At 41.7% G+C, this 24,913-nt stretch overlaps 1 protein-coding gene across 1 annotated transcript in view; it reads right to left on the reverse strand.

The window, feature by feature from the left end:
- CD302 (CD302 molecule) overlaps positions 1 to 24,913 on the reverse strand; it is a 41,750-nt gene that overhangs the window by 8,622 nt on the left and 8,215 nt on the right. Inside the window, exons 2-5 of the mRNA XM_074967420.1 lie at positions 13,359 to 13,472; positions 10,777 to 10,899; positions 7,865 to 8,038; positions 784 to 810 (exon numbers count right to left, since the gene is read on the reverse strand). Coding sequence (XP_074823521.1) covers positions 784 to 810; positions 7,865 to 8,038; positions 10,777 to 10,899; positions 13,359 to 13,472 — 438 coding nt within the window. The remainder of the gene's footprint in view (positions 1 to 783; positions 811 to 7,864; positions 8,039 to 10,776; positions 10,900 to 13,358; positions 13,473 to 24,913) is intronic.

Consider the following 24,913-nt stretch of genomic DNA (forward strand, 5'->3'; position numbering starts at 1 on the left):
TCGGAAGGATGCTGGAGGGGTGTGTGTACTGGGAAGGATACCTGAGGGAAGCTGGAGGGGGTAGCTGCAGCCTCACTCTCAAGGTAGGGGGCAGTATCGCTCCCTCTCAGCCTGCTAATGCAGGCCCAGGATACAGAATCAGCTGTCAGTCAGCACCTGCCTTTGGGACTCTCCCCCTCCCCGGGGATGGGAGCTGGGGCCTGGCTGGATAGGATCCAACAGCTGCGGCTGCAGGGAAAGGACCAATGAGGGCATGGACAAAGCTCTTTCTGAGCTGCAACGTCTGCCTGCAAAAATCCCAGACACTGCCTCTTATTTGAAAAAGAATTTTTAAAAAAGAGGTGGTGTCCGGGAAAATCCAGATGTATGGTAACCATATATCAGTTTATTTCTTTATCTATTTTACATCCAAGAGATAAACATGGACTAACCATCCAAAGTGAGCTGGAAAATGTCACAATCTCTGCAACCCTGACCTACCTCTCTACTAGCAGTGGGAATTTTACTAACCTCTTGCCTTTTGAAGTTCTAATATAAGTAATAAAGCTCTTTCCCTTCCTTGTGAAAGCTTAGTCTAATATTATAACAACAAAATACCAGCTGACATAATATGTATGCACATCACTCAAGATAAGGTAATAAATCAAGATGTGTATTTCTATAACCAGGAGAAATACAGTGTCTCTTTTTTTGGAGGTGGGAGTTGGGAAGCAAGTGAGTGGGGCAGTGAATAATATCCATAAAATGTTTGTAAACTTCACGCAAAGGTATGCAAACACTCACCTGGTAAGTACTTCTTTTCATATGCAACTACAAGGAAAAAAAAGATTTAAAATTATGTGTTTAGCTTGTTTCATGTTTGTATGAAATAAACTACTCTTTTCAAAGAAAGTTAATTTTTAATCACAGTTTTTGATGTGTAAGCAATTGAGAGAAGAATACATTCTCACAGAAAAAAGTTTACCTCACTGTATTATTAAAAAAAGATGGCCCCACCACTCATGCAGGTGTCTATGAAGTCAACAGAAAAAGAAGAATAACGTAACATAAGTGTGGTTGACGGGAGGTGTCATTTAAGTGTGAAACTAGGAGCCAGACTCGAATCTCACTTCTGTGACTAAAAGAAAAGGAGGACTTGTGGCACCTTAGAGACTAACAAATTTATTTGAGCATAAGCTTTCGTGAGCTACAGCTCACTTCATCGGATGGATGCATCCGATGAAGTGAGCTGTAGCTCACGAAAGCTTATGCTCAAATAAATTTGTTAGTCTCTAAGGTGCCACAAGTCCTCCTTTTCTTTTTGCGAATACAGACTAACACGGCTGCTACTCTGAAACCTGGCTTCTGTGACTGGCTCCTCTATGTCCTCAGTCAAGTCACCTTGGCTCCCATCTACACCATGGGCCTTATTCTTCTCTCATTCATCAGGGTAAGTGCCTTGCTTTCAACAGTTACTCCTAATTTGCACTGGTAAGAGAAGAGGACTAGGACCCTGTAAGTACAACTTTGTTTTTATAACCAGGTTGTGACATGCTCATCAAACACAGCTGCCAAATGTCAACACTGAACTTTCTTTTCCCACAACATACCGATGCATCTACATGGCTCCACATCCACATAACTTACATTTCTAAAACTAACCGCAGCACAATGTATTATCATTGTAGTAAATTAGGGGCTATTGTAATTCCTGTTAATATATGGTTCTTCAATAAGGATTTTGAGACAGTGACACAGCAAACTCATGTTTTTAGATATATTGTGTTGTCTTCTAGAAAACTGAACTACTATACAAAAAAGGATCACCCACCAACACACAACTGGACAGTAGTGGTAGGGCAAGGCTACAGAGAGATCTCTAACATAAGCATGAACACTCCTTCTCTGTAGCTTCCCTTAGACTGAAATTATATGCACAGTCATGTGGTTAACTCCTCTAGAACTTTAGATAAATTCTCTCTGCAAACTAGTCAAGAGGTCAATAATTCAGATAATTATCAGTAAATCAGAAAAACAATAGCTTTTATAGTCCACAAGACTTGTGGCTTGTCTACACTTAAAATGCTACAGCTGCACTGATGCAGCTGCGCCGCTGTAGCACTTCAGTGTAGACACTATCTACGCTGATGGGAGAGATTCTCCTGTCGGCATAGGTAATGCACCTCCCCAAAGGGCGGTAGCTAGGCAAATGGAAGAATTCTTCTGCCCACCTAGCACTGTCTATACAGGGATGTAGGCTGGTTTAACTACGCCTCTCTGGGGTGTGGATTTTTCCACACCCCATAACCAATGTAATTAAACCGAACTAATTTTTTATTGTAGATCAGGCCTTGGCCAAAGTAGAGTACTGAAAAACAACCCAGAACCAGCCCAAAGGAGAGTGAGGAATAGGGTTTCTGGAAGAACTGTTTAAATTATAGCACCATTAAAGCCTATTTTTAAACATATTGTGAAATCTAGTCTATTAATTGTTAAAGACCAAACACATAGTGAAACAAAATTATAAAAAATATAGTTATGGGGGTGTGGCTAAGGCAGCAAACAAGATGGTGGCGTAATCCAGCTCTCTGCAATAAATGGCAGTGGGAGAATAAATGAAAGTGATTTAAAAAGATAAAAAGAACCAAGCCAACCTGAACCCACAGATCCATGCCTTAAATTTGAATAACCATCAGTAGAGCAAGCTTTGAAAAACAGGAGAGGGAAAAAAAAAGGGGGGGTGAAGAGAGCTGGCAGATCCCAGTCCCAAAGAGCAGCCTCTGTGGGAGAAAAACTGAGCAACTGAATCCAGTGCCATCAGCTTGCAGAACATATTAAAAATGACTCTGCAAGCCCAGAGATACTTAACTGGACCCTCATTACCCTGTAAAGAGACAGGGGTGAGTGTAGCAAAATTTAAAAAAATAATAACTTGTACTATTGTGGCTGGGAGAGGAAGTGTGGCAGAAGCCATTCTGGAAAGATCAGACAAATAAAAGAGAAGTGCAGCAAGAGCCATCTTTAGAGAGAGGCAACTAGCAAGAAGGAAAGACAAGAAGATCTAGATGTCTGTGAAAGGAAAGAGATCTTCCAATATAAATATCTGTTCCCTCAAAACAAAGACGTGGCTACTAAAGAGAGTAACTTCCCCTCCAGCAAATTATGAAGGCAGGTGGAGAAAGACCAGTCACTATCTGTCCTGAAGGACCTGCTGTTAAAAACAAAAAAAGATGAATATGGAGATGAGGAAAGAGTTCTAGGCTTATAATAAAGGAATAAAAAATGAAGTTAATCATATGAATGGGAAAATATCAGATGTGGAAACAGGATTAATCAAGCAATTGGACAGCATTACTAATCTAAATGAAAGAATTCAAATAATTGAGGGGAAAAAAGAAAAGAAAAAAAAACAGAATTAAAAATGGAGGACATGGAAAATACAGAACACAGGAACATAGCAAGGATTAAGAGTATTCCAGAGGAGACTGTAGGGAGAAATCTACTGGTCACACTGGATGCTATTTTCATGACATATTAAAATCGGCAAATAAAGTATTATATATTGCAGGGGAATGAGATTCCTGATTTGTGGAAACACACAACAATTGCGGCAATTCCTAAAGACGGAAAAGATCTTAACAATTGTGCATCATAACACCTATTTATTTAATTAATGTTGATGCTAAAATTTATGCAAAGGTGTTAGCAAACAGATAATGGGTACGTCTGCAGCTGGCCCGGGTGAGCTGATTTGGGCTCATGGGGCTTTAGCCCTGAAGCCAAGACTGCTATGTAGACGTTTTTTCTTTTTTCTTGGGGGGGGAGGGGGAGAGGAGTCCCAGAGCTTGGGCTCCACCCAAGCCCAAACATCTACACAGCAATTTTATAGCCCCGCAGCCCAAGCCCTGAGAGCCCAAGACAGCTGACTCAGGCCAGCCATGGGTGTTTAATTGCTGTGCAGTTGTACCCTGAGTGTCATCTTGCCCAAATATGTTCCCCTGGACCAGTCGGGATTTGCCAATACAGAGAAGGACCGGGATATCATACAGGAAGATCTCGATGACCTTGTAAACTGGAATAATAGTAATAGGATGAAATTTAATAGTGAAAAGTGCAAGGTCATGCATTTAGGGATTAATAACAAGAATTTCTGTTATAAACTGGGGACACATTACCTGGAAGTAACAGAGGAGGAGAAGGACCTCGGAGTGTTGGTTGATCATAGGATGTCTATGAGCCACCAATGTGATATGGCTGTGAAAAAAGCTAATGTGGTCTTGGGATGCATCAGACGAGGTATTTCCGGTAGAGATAAGGTGTTAGTACCGTTATACAAGGCACTGGTGAGACCTCATCTGGAATACTGTGTGCAGTTCTGGTCTCCCAGGTTGAAGAAGGATGAAGTCAAACTGGAACAGGTACAGAGAAGGGAACTAGGATGATCCGAGGAATGGAAAACCTGTCCTATGAAAGGAGACTCCAAGAGCTTGGCTTGTTTAGCCTAACTAAAAGAAGGCTGAGAGGAGATATGATTACCATCTATAAATATATCAGAGGGATAAATACCACGGAGGGAGAAGAATTATTTAAGCTCAGTACAGTGTGGACACAAGAACAAATGGATATAAACTGGCCATCAGGAAGTTTAGACTTGAAATTAGACGAAGGTTTCTAACCATCAGAGGAGTGAAGTTCTGGAACAGCCTTCCAAGGGAAGCAGAGGGGGCAAAAGACATATCTGGCTTCAAGACAAAGCTTGATAAGTTTATGGAGGAGATGATACGATGGGATAGCCTAATTTTGGCAATTAATTGATCTTCGACTACTAATGGTAGATATGCCCAATGGCCTGTGATGGGATGTTAGATGGGGTGGGATTCGAGTTACTACAGAGAATTCTTTCCTGGGTGTCTGGCTGTTGAGTCTTGCCATATACTCAGGGTTTAGCTGATAGCCATATTTGGGGTCAGGAAGGAATTTTCCCCCAAGGCAGATTGGCAGAGGCCCTGGGGTTTTTCGCCTTCCTCTGCAGCGTGGGGCACGGGTCACTTGCTGGAGGATTCTCTGCACCTTTAAGTCTTTAAACCACGATTTGAGGACTTCAATAACTCAGACATAAGTTAGGGGTTTGTTACAGGAGTTGGTGAGTGAGATTCCGTGGCCTGCGTTGTGCAGGAGGTCAGCCTAGATGATCATAATGGTCCCTTCTGACCTTAAAGTCTATGATTCTATGTTGTTCAAAGGAACATCTGATATCAGAACTCTGAATTGAACTATAATGTTAATTCTAGCAATACTTCCCGTGTGCTACTTTCTTTGGATGTTGAGAAAGCCTTCGACTGTCTGGAACATGAGCGCCTCAGAGAGATTTTGGAAATCAGTGTTATAGGGGCATGTCGGCACTGTATACTCATCCTCAAGCATCTGCTTTGGTTAATGGTCATCAGTCGCCTCCTTTTAATTTGTTAAGGGGTATAGCCAGGGTTGCCTGTTATTCCTCCTGTTGTTTGCTTTGGCAATGAAGCCATTTGCAATAAAGCAGGGGTCTCAAAGTCCCGGACCGCGGGCCACCTGCGGCCCAAGAACCTCCCCACTGTGGCCCACAGAGGAGAGACGCATACAGCCATGATGCCGGCAATGTCTACTGCAGGTACCGCCCCCTGCAGCTCCCATTGGCTAGGGGACAGGGACAGAGATACCATCACTAGTTGCCGGGCAGAGTCAGCCATGGAGGAGGCATCACTTTTTTCCACAATGAACAGAAACAAGTCAAAATACCAAACACAACTATCTGATGCACACCTTGCTGCAATCCTGAAGGTTTCAACAGGATCTGCTGCAATCCTGAAGGTATGACAGTTTTATTATTTCTAAGAAATTTGAAATAAAACATACAATATAAATGTTTTCTTTTCTGAACACCATCTTCAGTGACCCACTGGGATTATTGGCCCACTGGGAGGATTTGAGGACTGGCACTGGCCCTAAGGTAAACTGAGTTTGAGACCCCTGCAATAAAGGTAAGAAGTAGCCCCTGGGTAAAGGGCATCAAAATGTCTTCTGGATTAGAACACAAAATAGCTTTGCATGTGGACAATGTCTTGTTATATTTGCAGGAGTCAGAAGCCTTATTAAAAGTTATATAACAATTGACTCTGGACCTTAGGCAGGTGTCAGGCTTCAAAATAACAATAAATCTGAAATTTTAGGAATTAATATTCCCAAAAGCTCAAAACAAACTGTGGTGAGCTACATAAATTTAAATGGGTAAAGGAATCTTTAAAATGTGTAGGTGTAAATATTGTGGAGAAACATAAAAATCTCTTTAAGGGAAATTACCCTCCAGTGTGGAATAATATAATAAAACAGTTGGAGGAATGGAACAAACACAACATTTCTTGGCTACTCAGGGTAGCCTCAATAAAAATGAATGTCCTTTCAAAGTTGTTATTTTTGTTTCAGTGCATCCCTGTTGGTATCCCTGACATGACATTAGAAACATGGCAGGATATTCTATTAAAATTCACAAGGAAACATAAAAGACTCAGGGTGATTTAAAAAAGTGGGATGGACTAGCTTCCCTAATTTGGCATGTTATTGTTATACATCACAGTTAAAAGATGTGATAAACTAGATTAACAATAAACATCCAAACAGTGCATAAAACTCTAACAATAATGGAGCCCAAATACAGCTATTCATAGTAGTTGCTGAGTTTGAAAGAAATTTAGATCACCAAAAATAAAAAGTCACCCATTCATCCAGACCAGCTTAGCGGTTTTGGACAAATTTTCTAAATTCTTGTTGCCAAAGCTCTCTCTCTCTCAGCTATTTCCATTATCAATCAGGAATTTATCCCAAAGAAATATCGAAGTGTCTCTTAACTGTGTAGAAGAGCTGAGATTACTGAATTCAGACATCTATTCCTAAATCCTGATTTGAAATCATATCAACAGTATGTAATAATGAAAATAATATAAAGATCCCATATTTTCAGTATTTACAAGTCAAACATTGTATTGTTAAATCTGGATACAAGGCAGCCCTAACTAGAGCTCCTCAACAAGAGTTGAGGAGCTGACCCAGGAGGAAGCTGGAACAAAAGGTTTAATTTCTAAGATATATACAATTTTGATGGAAAAAGCTGTTGATAAGAAAACAACCCAGATGAAAAGATAGGAGAAGGATTTGGACAAAGAAATCAATCTGGATGTATACATGGGAAAGGTGATATGCATCTTTAACTTGGGTAGCTCATAAAGAAAATTTGTTTAAATTATTGTATAGATGGCATTTGACTCCAGTTAAGATCCATCTACTTGGGAGATGCTATTAGAGGGGTTTTCTGTGGGTGGGGCTGTTTTGGGAAAGTGGAACATACTTGCACATATAGTGGTTATGTCTAGCAATTATATGAGTTTGGGAGGAAATTAAAGAGATTCATCTTATGTCAAAATGCCAGCTTCCTGGAGATCCCCTGACGTGCTTACTGAATGCTTCTGTAAAGGATCTGCATTTTAAACAACGGGCAAATTATTTATTTTCTATTGTTAGCAGCTAGACTCTTTATTGAGCACTACTGGAAAAATATGACCCCTTCACACCAAGTATGTACAAAAGAGAAGTGCCAAAAAGAGGACAGGTATTTAGAAATTTGGTAATCTTTTCTAGTGTACTCAGAGGAGGAGGGCTTCCAAGCTAGCAAGCCAAAATGCCAGGTTCTTTGAATATTAACCTGATCCTGAACAAGTAATGTACAGTGTAGTATGTTAACGTTTGATTGTAACCTCGCTATAATCTAAAGTTTAATATATGTGTCTGTCTGTCTGTCTGTACAGAGAAAGAAGGAGAGAGGTCATGTGATGTAGACCCACATTGTACTTACAGGCTGTTTTACAAAGGATCCCTGTCAGTCGAAGATCTTCACAACTGATTTTTTTCCATCCCCCGGACTTAGTGTACATAGAAGCACATGTGTTCAGGAGCTCCTCATTGCTTTCCTCTTCAATCCAATTGGTAAACTTCATTTCCGACTTGTCAAACCATTTAAAAGCATTATCTGTGATTGAAGGAATTATACATTATGTCATTCATGGAAAAAACAGTTTTTCACACTTACAAATCAAACAAAATAATTGAATTTAAAAGAAAACTAAACATTTTGAAGCTATTTCTTGGTACTTTGTACAGGCTGCATCCTGGCAACATGCTTCAAATCCAGTGCAGTGAGAGATGCAGTTCGTGTCCAACATATGCTCTCGAAAGCTTCTTGGAGAAGAGAAATTCTGCCACCATACACCAGGCTGACATTTGGGCCAGATCCCCATGCTTCAGGGCACTTGTTACTGCTCCTTTCTCATAAAGGATATACTCATTGCTCTTGGACGTATCATATGTGGTTGCCAGTTTGGGATCAAACATCTCTTTTTCCTAGAGACCATTCCTTTTGTGTTCATGATGCATATTCAGTCATGTTAGCCATGCGGCTGGGCTTCCATCCTTTTGCATACCAAAGCAGGCTTATAATTCCTACACAAATTGCTTACACTGCTGCTTACATATTAGCTTTGATGCTTTTCTGGTCTTCCCCTTTGTGAGCACGGGAAGGATTTTATGTCAGGACCAGGAGCTCTTTAATATACACTATTCTCCAGATCACAAGCTCAGTCTTTAGCCTGTCCTCAGCCTGCTGGTAACTCACAAAACTCCTAAAACCAGTAGAATGATCCTTTAGGACTAGGGACATCAGAATGATCATTAATCTAGATAAACTAATAATGTCAAACTCTCCTTGATGTAGGAAATGGACTTGATAATCCACACCATGAACCCTGTAGAATTTATTGTGAACAGAAGTCACACACCTGTGTCCCAGCCAAGAGAGAGTTTTGAGGTTTGTAGTATCTTCATGGAAGCTTCCACCAAAGAAAATAAGCGCAGCAAAGGAGGAGATAAAAAGAATCTTGAAAAAAAATGAGTATTTTCCCTGCAGGGACAGAGTGAGAATCCTGGTATTAGGGAGTCCAGAGGAGGAAGGTTGGTCTCATAGTTAAGGTGCCAAACCTTGGCTCAGACATCTGGGTTACAGTGCCTGCCAGACTTAATGTGTGACATTGGACAAGTCTCTGTTATTCAATTTCCCATCTGTATAATGGGAATAATAAATTCAGCAACATTGTTACTTCTGAACTTCGCTTTGAACTAGCATGTAATAATGAGCCTCAGATTCTGACATAAAACTGATTTTCTTAGATATGCAGAAGAAAAATAAATCAGGATTTTATTAAAGACACAGAGACAAGTTTTACATCCCTACTCTGCTCCCTTAATGAAAGTAACTTTGGGCTCTTAGGGTACAGTGCTTGGGACCCAAGAGAGAGGGATTCAAATGATGATAATCTGTAATTTAATAAATATTAGTCATCCCTCAGCAAGCAGTTCAAGGCCACATCCAGAAAGAGGCACATCATAAGGAGATGGCCACATATACAGGCTAGAACAGAACACAATTTATGTAATAGGAAAGCATATTACACAAAGTAGTAGGAAACTTAAAAAGAATTAACCTTATCTTTTGCTGTTGTTCTGGGCAATGAAAGAAGTGTAGCATGCAATAACATTCCCCATGCTTAATAAAAGTCAAGATTTTTCCATGCTGATTAGGCCTCAACCGAAGTATGGTATCCAGTTTTGGGCACCACATTTCAGGAAAGATGAACAAAATCAACAAAAATGATTAAAGGTCTAGAAAACATGACCTATGAGGGAAGATTGAAAATATTGGGTTTGTTTAGTTTGGAAAAGAGAAGACTGAGAGGGGACACGATAACAGTTTTCAAGTACATAAAAGGTTGTTACAAGGAGGAAGAGAGAAAAATTGTTCTCCTTAACCTCTGAGGATAGGACAAGAAGCAATGGGGTTAAATTGCAGCAAGGTCGGTTTAGGTTGGACATTAGGAAAAAATCCCTAATGGTTGGGTGGTTAAGCACTGGAATAAATTGCCTAGGGAGGTTGTGGAATCTCCATCATTGGAGATTTTTAAGAGTAGGTTCGATAAACACCTGTCAGGGATGGTCTAGATAATGCTTAGTCCTGCCGTGAGTGCAGGGGTCTGCACTAGATGATCTCTTGAGGTCCCTTCCAGTCCTACAGTTCTATGATTCAAGATCTCTAGCAAAATCATGTTCTCTTCTCTGGGCTAAATTCTGTTCTCAGATACGTAAAGTCAAAATAATCCATTAATTTCAGTGTTGTTACTCCAGATTTACATAGTGTTTCTGAAGTTAGTACGTATATACAAAGGGATAAATTTTATTTACAAGTTTTTTTAGCTATTGATGTGAATGGAGAAAAGCAAGCAAGAGTGTTTCTATAACTACGCAAACACCACATAAAGATGCTTATAACCATCATCTGTGAAAATGAATATTGGGCTTGTCAAAGTTGTCGGATTGAGAGACCTGGAGATAATCCTGTATTTATCCTCCACACAGGTATAGCACAGACAGCAGCAATACAAGCTTCCATGTAGTCCTCTGCTGACATGTCTCAACCCAGATTTGGAGGGACCATCTAGGGCTGAGAGATGAGCTATGCGTCTATTCTCATTCAATCCCTGACAATGCCAACAATGGTTCTGATGAGCATGGCAATTGTTTTTTTGGATGTGGACACCTTTTCAATAAGAAAAGAACTGAGGCTGCTGTGTAATTTAATAATTCCACCACAAAGACCTGCATTTTCTACAGTTAAGAGAGACAAAGTATTAAGATATCAACAAGGTAGTTCTCACTTACCATCTGTGTCAAAGAACATGCCCAACGAAATATAATCAGGGACTTGCCAGTGATTTTTTAATGTTTCCTGTATAAATGTATTCTCCTCTTTATTTTTTATACTAATAATGTCTGCTCCAGAAGCTGTAGTTGAAAAAAAAATGCCCCTATAAATATAATTTTGAAAGCATGTTTCATGCAACAGAAGTGAAACAACTATAAATACTATATGAAAAGCATCTGAACATACTGATCCACCCAGTAACCAATCAGTTGTGTACATACATTACCCACATACCAGCAGTGCAATGACAGACTGACAGGATATACAATACGTTCACATAGTGTCATATAAATGCCATTTAAGATGTTAGCAAACACACATGTACTTTGACATTTAAGTATGTAATCTGAAAAAAATCTAAACAATTTAGATAATTTAATTAGATCAAAGAGTTGATTTGTAGTCTTTTTTTCCCTTGATGTGTCTCAGATTTTGTAGTCAATTTGACTATACTGACTACTAGTGGATCATTTAAAAGAAACACAAAATTTAAGCTCTTTTGTAACTTACAGTATCATATCATTTACATGCTGTTTGCAATACAAATCTCTTTAAAATATTAATGAGCTATGGGAAAGATCTTCACATACACATAAGTAAGCCCAAATCTTTTAGTTTAATACATAAGCACTACTCTGAAATAGCTAAAAGTTGAAACAGCATTCTGCTTCAGAAATTCCTTGTCAGTACTCAGCTGATTTTTCATAACCATTTATCCACTGTAAAATAAGACTTAATATAAAATAAAATTTAGAATAGTAAGTTGAATGTTAAAAAAATGTTGAATAGCTGATCATATTTAAGGTTACCAGTACGTCACGGAGGTTACGGATTCCGTAACTTTCCGTGACATTGGTGCCCTACAGAAGCCCAGCTGCTGCGGCAGCAGGAAACCCCCCAGATCTCTCAGCCGCAGCAGTGGGGGCCCCCCCAGCTCCTAGCCCCATGGTCAGGCGTGCCTTCCAGGCACTGGGCAGGAGTGGGGGGCGCAGCTCCCTGCTGCTGCATTCAGTGGGGCAGGGTGATGGACCTTCTTCCCTCCCCATTTTGTCAGGGATGCTTTTAGTAAGAGTTAGGGACAAGTCATGGCTTCTGTGAATTTTTGGTTATTGCCTGTGACCTATCCATGAGTTTTACTAAAAATATCCATGACAAAATTGTAACCTTAATCATGTTCCATTTGAAGCCACTGGGAATTTTCCCATTCCCATTAGCAAGTATAGGACTGAACCAAAAATGGCAAAAAAACCAAAGTAATCTTCCATTTAAAACAAACAAACAGTAAACTGTGTCCCTACAGAATAAGTGATATAATATGCAAGCAATTATGGACAGTCTCTTTAACCATATATTCCAGGTTACAATGGTGGAGATGTCAGTTCAGTTTATATTTTTTTACTTTCACTGCCATTGAAAGAAAATGACGGTATTCCAGAGGAAGGAACTATTATTGGTCTGTGGCTTTAAGTCCTCGCCCTGTGGCAAGGAGAGAATGTGGACATGCACTGCTCTGGCAACAATATATGAGGCAGGCACAATGCTTCTGGGAATGCCGCAGAGGAAAGCCTACTGCTACACTATGTTACAGAGTAAAGCAAGAGCTTGGCTTAGCTGGCAGGGTAACGGTTTCTCTTTCCCTTCCCACCAGAGAATCTAACAACACCTGTGTCTTCATCAGACTCTGCTGGTCTTCCTGTTCCAAGAGCAGTACCATGAATTTGCCTAGCTGTGAATGGGGGCTGGGATGGGGTGGGACGGGGGTCTAGGGAAGACTCCTTGCACCTCCTCTGCCATGGAGGGCTAAAAGAAGAATCTAGACTGAAATTTTAAGTCTACATCTATGATTTTTTACTGTGGGGGGAAAAGCAGTAATGAAAAATGAGAGAATGACAGCCACTTCCAGACTTTACAGAGAACACTGAGGCAAGGACTCGGGTCCAGGGTTACCTGGTGAGATATCATATATGCTTAACACAGCAAAAATTGTGGTAATCTCTTGTTCTAACAAGGATATGGAAGTGTTTCCAGAGCATCTGACTGCCATTGCAGTCCCCGTTCTCAGATAAACACCAGTAAAACTTGAAGAACATTTGGAAGCTCATCCATCGAGGTGAAGTATTAAAAAAGCAGTTGCTCTACTACCATACTTTGACTACTGAAAAAGTCATGGGTGACAGTAAAAAATCTGTGAAGTCAGCTTAAATCACAAGGCTCGACAGCTATCCATCTAGATGGACAGTATTATTCACCAGAAACACAGGATTGGTTGTATTGGATCAGACCAGACCAGTAACTAGTACTTGGTGCTTCAAAGAAAGACAAAAAATGCATTTAGCCAAATGTGCAATGCCTTTGCCACACAAGGGGGAAATTTCTTTCCTGGTCCACTTGTGTTCTCAAAATGATGTTTAATTACCTTTATTATTTTAGCGTGTTTAATAACAATAATGTCCTAAAATAATACAGTTATTCATTAAATGCAACCAGAGTACATATCTCTTAATAATGCATCAGAAATAAAAAAGACGGATTACAGTACCATTATCTTTACAGAGATTTCTTGCGTCATCAATACTGTCCAATTCATCTAATGTGTCTTGAAGAAAAATATAGCAGCTACTTCCAAATGGAATCCAAGCAGAGGAAGGGCATTCTACACAGAGAAGAGCAAACATCATTATTCTAAACACTAAATAGTAGTATGGTGGTTGATATGAAGAAATTGTTTCAAATGGCAATGTAGATGAAAAGAAAAATAATGCAGTTTATCTTTCTGGATTGTATGCATCTCTCTGGAGCATGAAAACAATTAAATATTAAAAAACATCTGGAGTAAAAATAAATACAATATACTTAAGAATGTAATTTACCAGGTCAGACGAAGAACAAATACAGGACATGAGGATGTGTGATATAGCAGAGAAATCAGAGACACAAAAGATTCATTAGATCACCAAACCCCCTCCTCTAGCCAGTATTCTGTTTTTTAGAGTTTATTCTCCATTAATTTGGCCAATGTAATTGTTAAGGTCTCCAGTAGAAGGAAGGCCTTCCACCATTCCCTTGGGATATTCTGGACATATCTCACTGATATCACTGCTAAGGGCTGCCTTTTTGTTTTGTTTGTACAACATCAGCGCAACGGGGTCCTGGTCCGTGATTAGGGCTCCCAGATGTTACAGTAATTCAAATAAACACTACCAGTTAGGAGATTGCCCTTATATTCAGTTTAATTTGTCCTTTGCTTTTTTCTAGGCATTTATAAAGAGCCCATCACCATGATATTTATTTATCCCATTACTCTGAACTAGATAACTTTGGACCGCTCTAAACATAAGTAAAAGTATATAACATAAGTATAAGTAAATGTTGTCATCTTGCTCACTCGTGTTTACATCCTTTGAATAGTGGCTGGTAGCATCATATTTGCCCTTTACTCACCTGAACAAGTTATATGTATTCATTTACTTTCATCATAAGTCAATTCCTTCATCCTCTTAGCTATTTTTATTGCTTTTTCCTGAATTTCCTCCACTTTATCACCTTCTTTCAGGTACTGAGGTACCTAAAACTCAGAGTAATGTGGGAGTGATTTCATCAGTACCAAACAGAGAACGACTGTCACCTCCCAGCTCAGTGATGCCTCTGTCTATACAGCACAAAGTTGTAATGACTTGTTTTTTGGTCAACGCTTTTGTTTTAGGACTACATGCTCTTTTACTACCTACTCTTGCCTTCTACCTCTCTTATGGCATTTCAGCTTACCAGTTATTTTCCATAAGAGAGCAGGAAAAGAGAAATAAATTCAGTAAGAAAATATATAGTTGGGGACACACTATATAACTGCTACTTGAAGGCTCAATGTGCAGGAAGGAGAAAAGAAAAGACAGACTTGACAACTAACCAAAACAATATATTTTCATTCTGAAAGTAGTGTCTTCCTCTGGTCTGTGCTTCCACTCACTAGTGTTCCCAAACCCACCTAACTTAATGATGTCCTTTTAGTAGTTACAAAAAGATGTGTGACTCTAAAGAATCAAAACCAGCATTTCTCTTTATTACCTATTTTGGGGGTCAGTCTACCTAGCAACACAGACCACCAGGAACACATTACCTGAGCACTCTGCTCTCTGCATTGAATAGGGAATTCAATTCAAGGATTCATCCTCATATTCAAAGTCCTCTATTGGATTGGCCTGAGCTACCTAAGAGATCACTTATCCCTCCATGATAATGACCTCCCATGACAGGAACATTCCAATGAAACTGCTGACCAAAACGGTGAGGCTTGTGAAAGCAGAAGATAGATTTTCACAGGAGCTGGACCTAGAACATGGAGCTTATTTCCACACATGGCAAACTGGCTGAAACTACAGTAACGAACAAAATTATCAGACACATAGATAAACAGAATATGTTGGGGAAGAGTCGCATAACTTTTGTAAAGAGAAGTGATCCCTCACCAATCTATTAGAATTCTTTGACGGAGTTCACAAGCATGTGGACAAGGGTGATCCAGTGGATATAGCACACTTGGACTTTCAGAAAGTCTTTGACAAGGTCCCTCACCAATGGCTCTTAAGCAAACTAAGCAGTTATGAGGTAAGAGACAAGGTCCCTGTTTAATCTGTAACTGGTTAAAAGCTAGGAAACAAAGTAAACGGTCAGTTTTCACAATTGATAAATTAGTAAATAGCAGGGTCCCCAAAGGACTTGTATTGGGACCTGTGCTGTTCAACATACTCATAAATTATCTGGGAAAGGGGTGAACAGTGAGGTGGTAAAGTTTTCAGACAATACAAAATTACACACGATATTTAAGTCCGAAGTTGACTGAGAAGAGTTACAAAGCGATCTCACAAAACTGGGTTACTCAGGGACATTTTGGTAGATTAAATTCAATACTGATAAGTGCAAAATAATGCACATTGGAAAAAATCATCTCAACATCTGCTCACTATGCAGTGGCCGTCAAAAAAGCCAACAGTGTTAGGAATCATTAAGAAAGGAATAAACAATAAAACAGGAAATATCATAGTGGAACTATATATCCATGATATGCCCACACTTAGAACGCTGTGTGCAGTTCTGGTCACCCTATTTTAAGAAAGATTAGAATTTGAAATGGTACAGAGAAAGGCAACAAAAACCATTAGGTGTATGGAGCTGCTCCATACAAGAAGAGATTAAAAAGACTGGGACTGTTCAGCTTAGAAAAGAGACGACTAAGGGGGGATATTATAGAGGTCCATAAAATCATGAATGATATGGAGACAGTGAACAGGAAAGTGCTATTTACCCCCTTCATATAACACAAGAACTAGGGGTCGCCCAATGAAATTAATAAGCAACTGGTTTAAAACAAATATAAGGAAGTACTTCTTCACATAATGCAAAGTCAGCCTGTGGATATTGCCATGGGATATTGTAAAGGGCAAAAGTGTAACTGCGGTTGAAAAGCAATTAGATAAGTTTCTGGAAGACAGGTCCATCAATGCCTATTAGCCAAGATGGTCAGGACGCAACCCCATGCTCTGGGTATCCCTAATCCTCAAACTGCAAGAAGGTGGGAGTGGATGACAGGAGATGGATCACTCAAAATTGCCCTGTTCTGTTCATTCCCTGTGAAGCATCTGGCACGGGCGACTGCAAGAGACAGACTACTGGGCTAGACAGACCTTTGGTCTAACCCAGTATGGCCATTCTTCTATTCTTATGTCATATGAATGACCACAGATCTCACCACTTTTCAAATGAAGAACCTGATCTAAAACACCACTGAAGTCCATGGGAGTCTTTCTATTTGCATTCAGTCTCATAGACTTTAAGGTCAGAAAGGACCATCATGATTATCTCCTGAACACTGCAGGTTACAGAACTTCACCCACCCACTCCTGTAATAGACCCCTAACCTCTCTGGCTGAGTTACTGAAGTTCTCAAATCATGATTTAAAGACTTCAAGTTTCAGAGAATCCACCATTAACAATAATTTAAATCTGCAAGTGACCCATGTCCTGTGCTGCACAAGAAGGTGAAATATAAAAATATATCCTCGAAATATAAAAAGGGGCTATCATTTTAGCACACTGCATCACCCAGTCCTACAAATGCAGATCCAAGAGAGTTCATTCAATTTAATAAAAATCACTAGTGATGACATGGGTAGCGTAATGAAACTCACGTGTAATATGGTAACACCCTGTTAAAGAGAGAGATGAGATTACTATATTCCTGTATAATCTCTAAACAAAAGCTCACTGTTGTAATGATTATTATTTTGTCTCTGATACTTACATGGCAAGGATCTGTAAGCTTGTTAAAACTTCCTAAATAAATCATTAAAAAAATACAAATGCAGATCTCTTACTTATTATTTGGTTATTACATTTTATTTATCCTGAAGTTCCAGGCTACTCTGATAAAACACAAAAGCTACAAGACACTGCTAGCACATACCATTTAAATGACCAAAAACTAATTCCTTCTAATGTATGAATGTATTAACTCCACACCTTCCAGCACTGAAACGTGCTGTGTAAGCATGATCAGATACTGCATTTTTACCTGATAAATGCAAAATATTTAAATTATATTGGAAACACCGAATTTTTTGTAATAGTAATTATAGTAATTATAGACTGATGACAGAAAACCCTAGTAGAAACAGTACTTTTCTACATAGCTTCCAATTAAAACTGTCAAAATCCAGTGGCTTTTAAGCAGCATAGAGAATGTAAGAGAGCATCAGAAGAATGTAGGCAAGATTTTCTGGAGTGACAAGTGATTTTGAGAACCTCCATTTTTGGGTGCCTAATTTAAGACATGTTAAAGGGGCCCAATTTTAAATAGGCTCTGGAACTGGCCCTAAATGCAAAACTGATCTCTCTTCAATGTAGTTTATCTTCAGTAAGTTACACTGCCCACACCCACGACCTCTCACACACACACAAATATAAACTAAAAGCAAGTTATTTCTCCTGTAGGCTGGAAAGGGATATTACACATTATTTATATTTTTAAATACTTGGGAGGTGCTCATATACTAATGATGAGGGCCTTACAAATAGATTTAAAGTAAACAGTCTTCGTCCTCAGAAGGACTGAATAATGCCACAAAACAAATGGATTTCTCTATGGCGTGAGCCAACGAAGGAAGAAATTATTTGAACTTTGACCTGAGTGTTCAGCCAGTGCCATGATACATGAAAGGAGTGACTCCCATCAAGGGGTGAGGACAAACCTTTTTAGAAGTGGTTATTTTAGATTTGATGTTTCCTTCTAGACCTTCCAGTATTCTTGCAACACCATTCTATACTATAGGTGGCTGGTGAAAATATTTTTTTGGGAGTGGAAGGGCGAGACTACCCTGCACTCACCACACAATGGCAGCTCCTGTCCCCTGGGGCTCAGCCTGGCTCCCAACTCTGGCCCGTTGGCTCTTCCTGGGCTGCTACATGCAGATACGGAGAAGTCCGCTCCAGTGCCACTTGATGCACATACATTTAGGTGGGGCCCTCCCGCTGCAACCCCCCCCCCCCCCCCGATTCCCTTCCTGGCCCTACCAGGTACGGGGCTGCAGGATTTCTCCCTTCTCCAGGACTCCCCCACCCCCATCTCCTCAAGATTCTTCTTTCCCCCAGGACTCCTCTCCCCACCATCCCCACAAGATCCCTCCTTCCCTCAGGGCTCTCACCCTGTCCCAGTGAACCTCATCCCAACCCCCAGTGTGGGGATTCTACTCTCTGATCTGTGGAAGCCATATCTCCTCCTCTCAGGAATTCCCCAGATCTCCACTCAGACTGGTCTACCATAGCTCCTCTTCCCCCATATTCTGCACCAGATGTGGCTTCTGAGTCTCCCTGCCTGTTGGAGCCTCCACCAACTGTCACTCTGCGAACTTCAACCTTTCCGGGAAGCACCACTCACGAACCAGAAGCCAGCATCCCCGGCTGGGACTGAGAAATCTAGTTCCTTTTGCCGGGAATCCAGTATGCAAGCAGGGCCCTCACCCCACAATGTCCTGCCCACTTCCTGGCCTTAGCACCACCAGATCCAGGGCTTCACTTGTTGAGCTGGGCATGCATGCAGGCAGTGGGGTGGCTCACAAAATGACTAGGCAGAGATAAATTTTGGTACTGAACCTTCTCTAGCTACCCGCCACTTTGCTGTACACCTCCCACTTACATACTACCTTTAACCACTTCCATGTCATCAACTTCATTTGCTTCAAATGAACCAACGAATAGCTGGATCACATTCCACCTGGGTTGAACAGGCACATACAACACTTTATGTGGGGTGGGGGGGAATCTTTGTTTCATTCTTTTCATTTACTGTTATCTTTTTAAACTTTCATCTAACTTTGAATTAAGCAAAAGGTTTCTAAAAATGCTACAGTTTAAAAAAAACAGCATTACTTCATTGTTAGTTTAGCAGGAGCCTCATAACTCAGCACATTTACAACTTGAAGTCATTTTAGATATATTTCCTTCTGCATCTTTTAAATAGAAGGTTTAAACATTTTTCATGTATCCACTCTTTAATTTAATGGCCTCTCAATATATCCCTGAGCAAAGAGCGAGTGAACATGCCACACACAGTGTGAGAGTTTTGAAAGCACCTAAACATCTTAGGAGCTCCAGTCTAATTGATTTTCACTGAGGTGCTTTTGAAAAAAATTACACCCATCCCAAGTTAGCTTTTAACTATAACGGCAGAAAAGATTCTTGACTGCCAAAGCAGGGGAACGTGTGGCCTAAACTAGCAGCATTAAGCACATCACTTTAGCTGCATAATGCAAAATTAAATTGGCACATTTGCTGAGCCACAGGAGAGGAAGTGGGGAACTCTTAGCCAACTGAATGAAAAAACGTAAAAAAGTCACTCAAACTTCAAAGATGTATTGCAGGGGAAGTGCTGGTGAAAGACTCAGTAATTGGGTATGTCTGCACTGCAATCAGAGGTATGACTGATGCAGATGTAGACATTTGAACAAGCTGGCACAAGTACCAACAGCAATGAAGCTGCTTCAGTGCAAGCTGTATAAGCCTGCCCAAGATCTGGGCTATGTACTTGTGTGGCTAGCCTGTACTGCCTCAACTTCACGGCTATTGGTATTCCCATTAGCTAGATTAAAGCTAGTTTGAGTACATCTGCCTGTGCTGCAATCACACGTCCAAATGCAGAGTAGACACATCCAGAGACCCTTTGGAACGGGGAGGTTCTCAGAAGGAAAGAGATAGCAAAGGAAAGAAATGGGAAGACATGGTCAGCCTGTTTTCTCTAATCTCTTACAACCATTTCTCATTGTAAAAACAATTTAAGTATTTATAACTGACTGTTGTCTTCTGTTTGAGATTGTTTATCCTGCACTAACTTTTTTTTTCGCATACTATTAAATTATGCTGCTGTATTACCATTATGGGACCATAAGACTGCAACCCCCTTCTGATAACAAAAATTGCTACATGACTCCAGGAGGGGGGACCGAAGCCTGAGCCTGCCTGAGCCCCGCTGCCCTGGGAGGGGGGTGGGGGCAAAGCCTGAGCCCCACTGCCATGGGCAAAGGGCCCAAAGCTGAAGCCCAAGGGCTTCAGCCCTAGGTGGAGGGGCTCAGGCTTTAGCCTGGGGTGATGGGCCTCGGGCTTTGGTTTCTGTCCTGAGCGGTGGGGCTTGGGCTTTGGTCCCAGGCCCCAGCAAGTCTAATGCCAGTCCTGGTGACCCCATTAAAACAGGGTCGCGATCCACAGTTTGAGGACAGCAGGAATAGATAATCCTGGAGTTGGGCTTCTAAATTGCTCTGATGCTTTTGAAAAATCACAATTAAAGCATCTCAGGATTCAATGCACAGACCTTCTTAAGAAACCTACTTCTAAAGAAAGGGCCCAGTCCTCTGCAGTCCTTACTCAGATAAAATGCTGATTAACTTCTATGCAAATTTTACTTAAGGACCACAAGATTGTGCCAATTCTAAAAATATTCTGAGGCATTCTCACCACTAGAGTCTCATTTAAAGTTCTAGTGTGCTTGTAACACATATTCACATTCACATTCTAAAGTGCTACAAATGATTTACAAGTGGGCTACCAGCCGAGCCACAGACAGATTCTTCAGGAATAAATACTGGTTTAGTCTGAAGTTTTTAGTGCCAGTGTGTATACAGACTTGCTGAAATGCTTCAATTATTATTCTCACTTCCTCTCCTCTCGCCTTTTACCAAAGTCAGAGCAGATATGGGAGAAGGACTTTTCCACATTATAAGATCTGATTGTGTTTGAACACAATTCTGAAGAATCACGTTACTGATACAATGCTGGCCAGCACAGAAAAGGCAAATCACATTCACTGTGGTGTCTGCTAAAGAAATTAGTCCCTGTTGTGACCAGCATGCAGTCATAAGGCCATATCTACACTCGCGAGATTGCAGCGGCACTGCCAATATAGCTGTGCCGCTCTAAGATCGCTCATGTAGCTGCTCTATGTCGACGGGAGAGAGCTCTCCCGTCGACATAATAAAACCACCTCCACGAGCAGCAGACACAGGGCTGTCTGTACTTGCGCTTCTGTTGGTGAAACTCATGTTGCTTGGGGGGGGGGGAGTGTTTTCACACCCCAGAGTGACATAAGTTATACCAACAAAAATGGTAAATGTACACATGGCCATGTTAGCTTATATGACACTGAACACAGTTTGCCCTGATTTACACCCACTGCTTAGTTGTTGTCAGCAAACAAGTGAATTTAGAATGGAATTTGTCAGAACACCCTAAAGGAAACTTTGCTACAACTAAATTCACTATAAATACTTTTCAATGCATACACTGGGTAAGAGCCTTACACCAGCGAAGGGAAGCCCAGGTTCTATCCAGGAGAGGATCCATCCAGCACAGGCATTGTGGAGACAGGTGCAGCTCAGGATAGGACAGGGTCAAAGATGGTTTAAAGCCATCTTAATACCCGGCCCCGTATCCCCTTGGGCTGCAAGCTCTCTCCTACTCCTCTAAGCCCTGGTCTACACTATAGGGTTAGGTCGAATTTAGACGCATTAGCTCGATTTTACAATGAATGCGTCTTCACAAGCAACCCTGTTCCGTCGACCTAAAGGGCTCTTAAAATCAACTTCTGTACTCCTCCCTGGTGAGGGGAATAGCACTAAAACCGACCTTGCTGGGTCGAATTTGGGGTAGTGCACATGCAATTCGAGGGTGCTCCATTGTGACCGCTCTGGACAGCACTTTCAACTCCAATGCACTAGCTAGTTACACACAAAAAGCCCTGGGAACTTTTGAATTTCATTTCTTGTTTGGTCAGTGTGGTGAGCTGATCAGCAAAGGTGACCATGCAGTCCCCCCAGAATCGCAAATGAGCTCCAGCATGGAGCGAATGGGAGACACTAGATCTGATTGCTGTATGGGGAGAAGAATCTGTGCAGGCAGAACTCCGATCAAAAAGAAGAAATGCTAATATATATGCCAAAATCGCACAGAGGCTACAACAGGGACACACAGCAGTGCTGTGTGAAAGTCAAGGAGCTCAGGCAAGCCCACCAAAAGACAAAGGAGGCAAACGGTCGCTCTGGGTCAGAGCCCCATACATGCCGCTTCTATGATCAGCTGCATGGCATTCTAGAGGGGACCCTACTACTACCCCACCACTGTCCGTGGACACCTGCAAGGGGGGAGTCTCATGCCACACGGAGGAGGATTTTGTGGATGAGGAAGAGAAGGCGCAGCAGGCAAGCGGTGAATCCGTTCTCCCCGGCAGCCAGGACCTTTTCATCACCCTGAAGCCAATACCCTCCCAAGGCGGAATCCCCGACCCTGAAGGCGGAGAAGGCACCTCTGGTGAGTGCACATTTGTAACTACAGTACAGGGTTTAAAAGCAATAGTGTTTAATGTTTGATTTGCCTTGAAGACTTGGGATGCATTCGCAGCCAGTACAGCTACTGGAAAAGTCTGTTAATGTGTCTGGGGATGGAGTGGGAATCCTCCAGGGATATCTCCATGAAGCTCTCCTGGAGGTACTCTGAAAGCCTTTGCAGAAGGTTTCTGGGGAGGGCTGCCTTATTTCGTCCTCCACAGTAGGACACTTTACCACGCCAAGCCAGTAGCAAGTAGTCTGGAATCATTGCAGCACAAAGCATGGCAGCGAATGGTTCTGGGTTCTGGTCGCATTCAAGCAACATTCGGTCTTTATCTTTCTGTGTTAGTCTCAGGAGAGTGATATCATTCATGGTCACCTGGTTGAAATAGGGGAATTTTTGTAAAGGAACAGTAAAAGGATCCTGTTCATGCTGGGCTGTTTGTGCTTGGCTAAAAGGGATCATCCCATAGCCACGAGGTGGGGGGAGGGGTGAAGGGATCATCCCAAATAGCCAGCATTGCTTGCTATGGCAAAGGAGGATGTTGCAGTTTGAAAACATTCCCACATGTTATGAAGGTGTTAGAAGCCAAACCCGTGTACCCTTTGGCTTACCATGGCCGCCTGGAAACTGAATTCTGTTGCCCAGCCATTTGTGATGTGTCACCATACCAGCAGGCGCTCAATATAAAAGGCAAAATGTGACCTTGTACCTAAAGCACATGTGTTGTCTGCTGTGAATTGCTTGATTCACTGTGAAAGAGTCTCCCTTTTGTTCTCAGAAATGTATCATCTTAAATTTTACTCTCCCTTTTTATCCCCCTGCAGGTGCAAATGTTTCGATGCTCCCCCTATCATCTCCATCCCTGAGGTTATCGCAGATTAGAAGGCGAAAAAACGCACTCGCGATGACATATTTTCCGAGCTCATGCAGTCCTCCTGCACTGATAGGGCACAGCTGAATGCATGGAGGTATTCAGAGGCAGAGTCCAGGAAAGCATTAAGTGAGCGCGATGAGAAGAGGCAGGATGCAATGCTGAGGCCAATGGGGGAGCAAACGGACATGCTCAGGCATCTGGTGGAGCTGCAGGAAAGCCAAGAGCACAGACCGCCGCTGCATCCACTGTACAACTGTTGCCTGTCCTCCTCCCCAAGTTCCATATCCTCCTCACCCAGACACCCCAGAACACTGGGGGGAGGACGGGGGGAGGGCTCTGGGCACCCAGCCTCTCCACTCCAGAGGATGGCCCAAGCAACAGAAGGCTGGCATTCAAACAGCTTTGATTTGTAGTGTGGTTACAATAAGCAATGTGCCCTTGTCCTTCCTTCCTCCCCCACCCCACCCCACCCACCTTATCAGTTATCTCCCTTTTTTTTAATTTAATAAATAAAGAATGCATGGTTTCAAAACAATAGTGACTTTATTTCCTTTTCCAGCTGTAATCGAAGGGGGGAGGGTGGTTGGCTTACAGGGAATTAAAATCAACAAAGGGGGCGGGTTTGCATCAAGGAGAAACACACACAACTGTCACACCGTAGCATGGCCAGTCATGAAACTGGTTTTCAAAGCCTCTCTGATGAGCAGCACGCCTACATCTGCTCTTCTAATCGCCCTAGTGTCTGGCTGTTCAAATCTGGCAGCGAGGCGATTTGCCTCAACCTCCCACCCTGCCATAAACGTCTCCCCCTTACTCTCACAGATATTATGGAGCACACAGCAAGCAGAAATAACAATGGGAATATTGGTTGTGCTGAGGTCTAACCTAATCAGCAAACACTGCCAGCGAGCTTTTAAACGTCCAAAGGCACATCCTACCACCATTCTGCACTTGCTCAGCCTATAGTTGAACTGCTCCTTACTACTGTCCAGGCTGCCTGTGTATGGCTTCATGAGCCTACCCCTTGCTAGGCTGGGTCTCCAAGGATAACTATAGGCATTTCAACATCCCCAACAGTAATTTTCTGGTCTGGGAAGTAAGTCCCTTCCTGCAGCTGCTCAACAGCCCAGAGTTCCTAAAGATGTGAGCGTCATGTACCTTTCCCGGCCATCCCATGTTGATCTCGCTGAAATGTCCCTTGTGATCCACCAGTGCTTGCAGCACCATTGATAAGTACCCCTTGCGATTTATGTACTGGTTGGCAAGGTGGTCCGGTGCCAAGATGGGGATATGTGTTCCGTCTATCGCCCCACCACAGTTAGAGAAACCCATTGCAGCAAAGCCATCCCCTATGA

This window comes from Natator depressus, chromosome 11 (assembly GCF_965152275.1).
Source record: "Natator depressus isolate rNatDep1 chromosome 11, rNatDep2.hap1, whole genome shotgun sequence".
Classification (NCBI taxonomy): Eukaryota; Metazoa; Chordata; order Testudines; family Cheloniidae; genus Natator; species Natator depressus.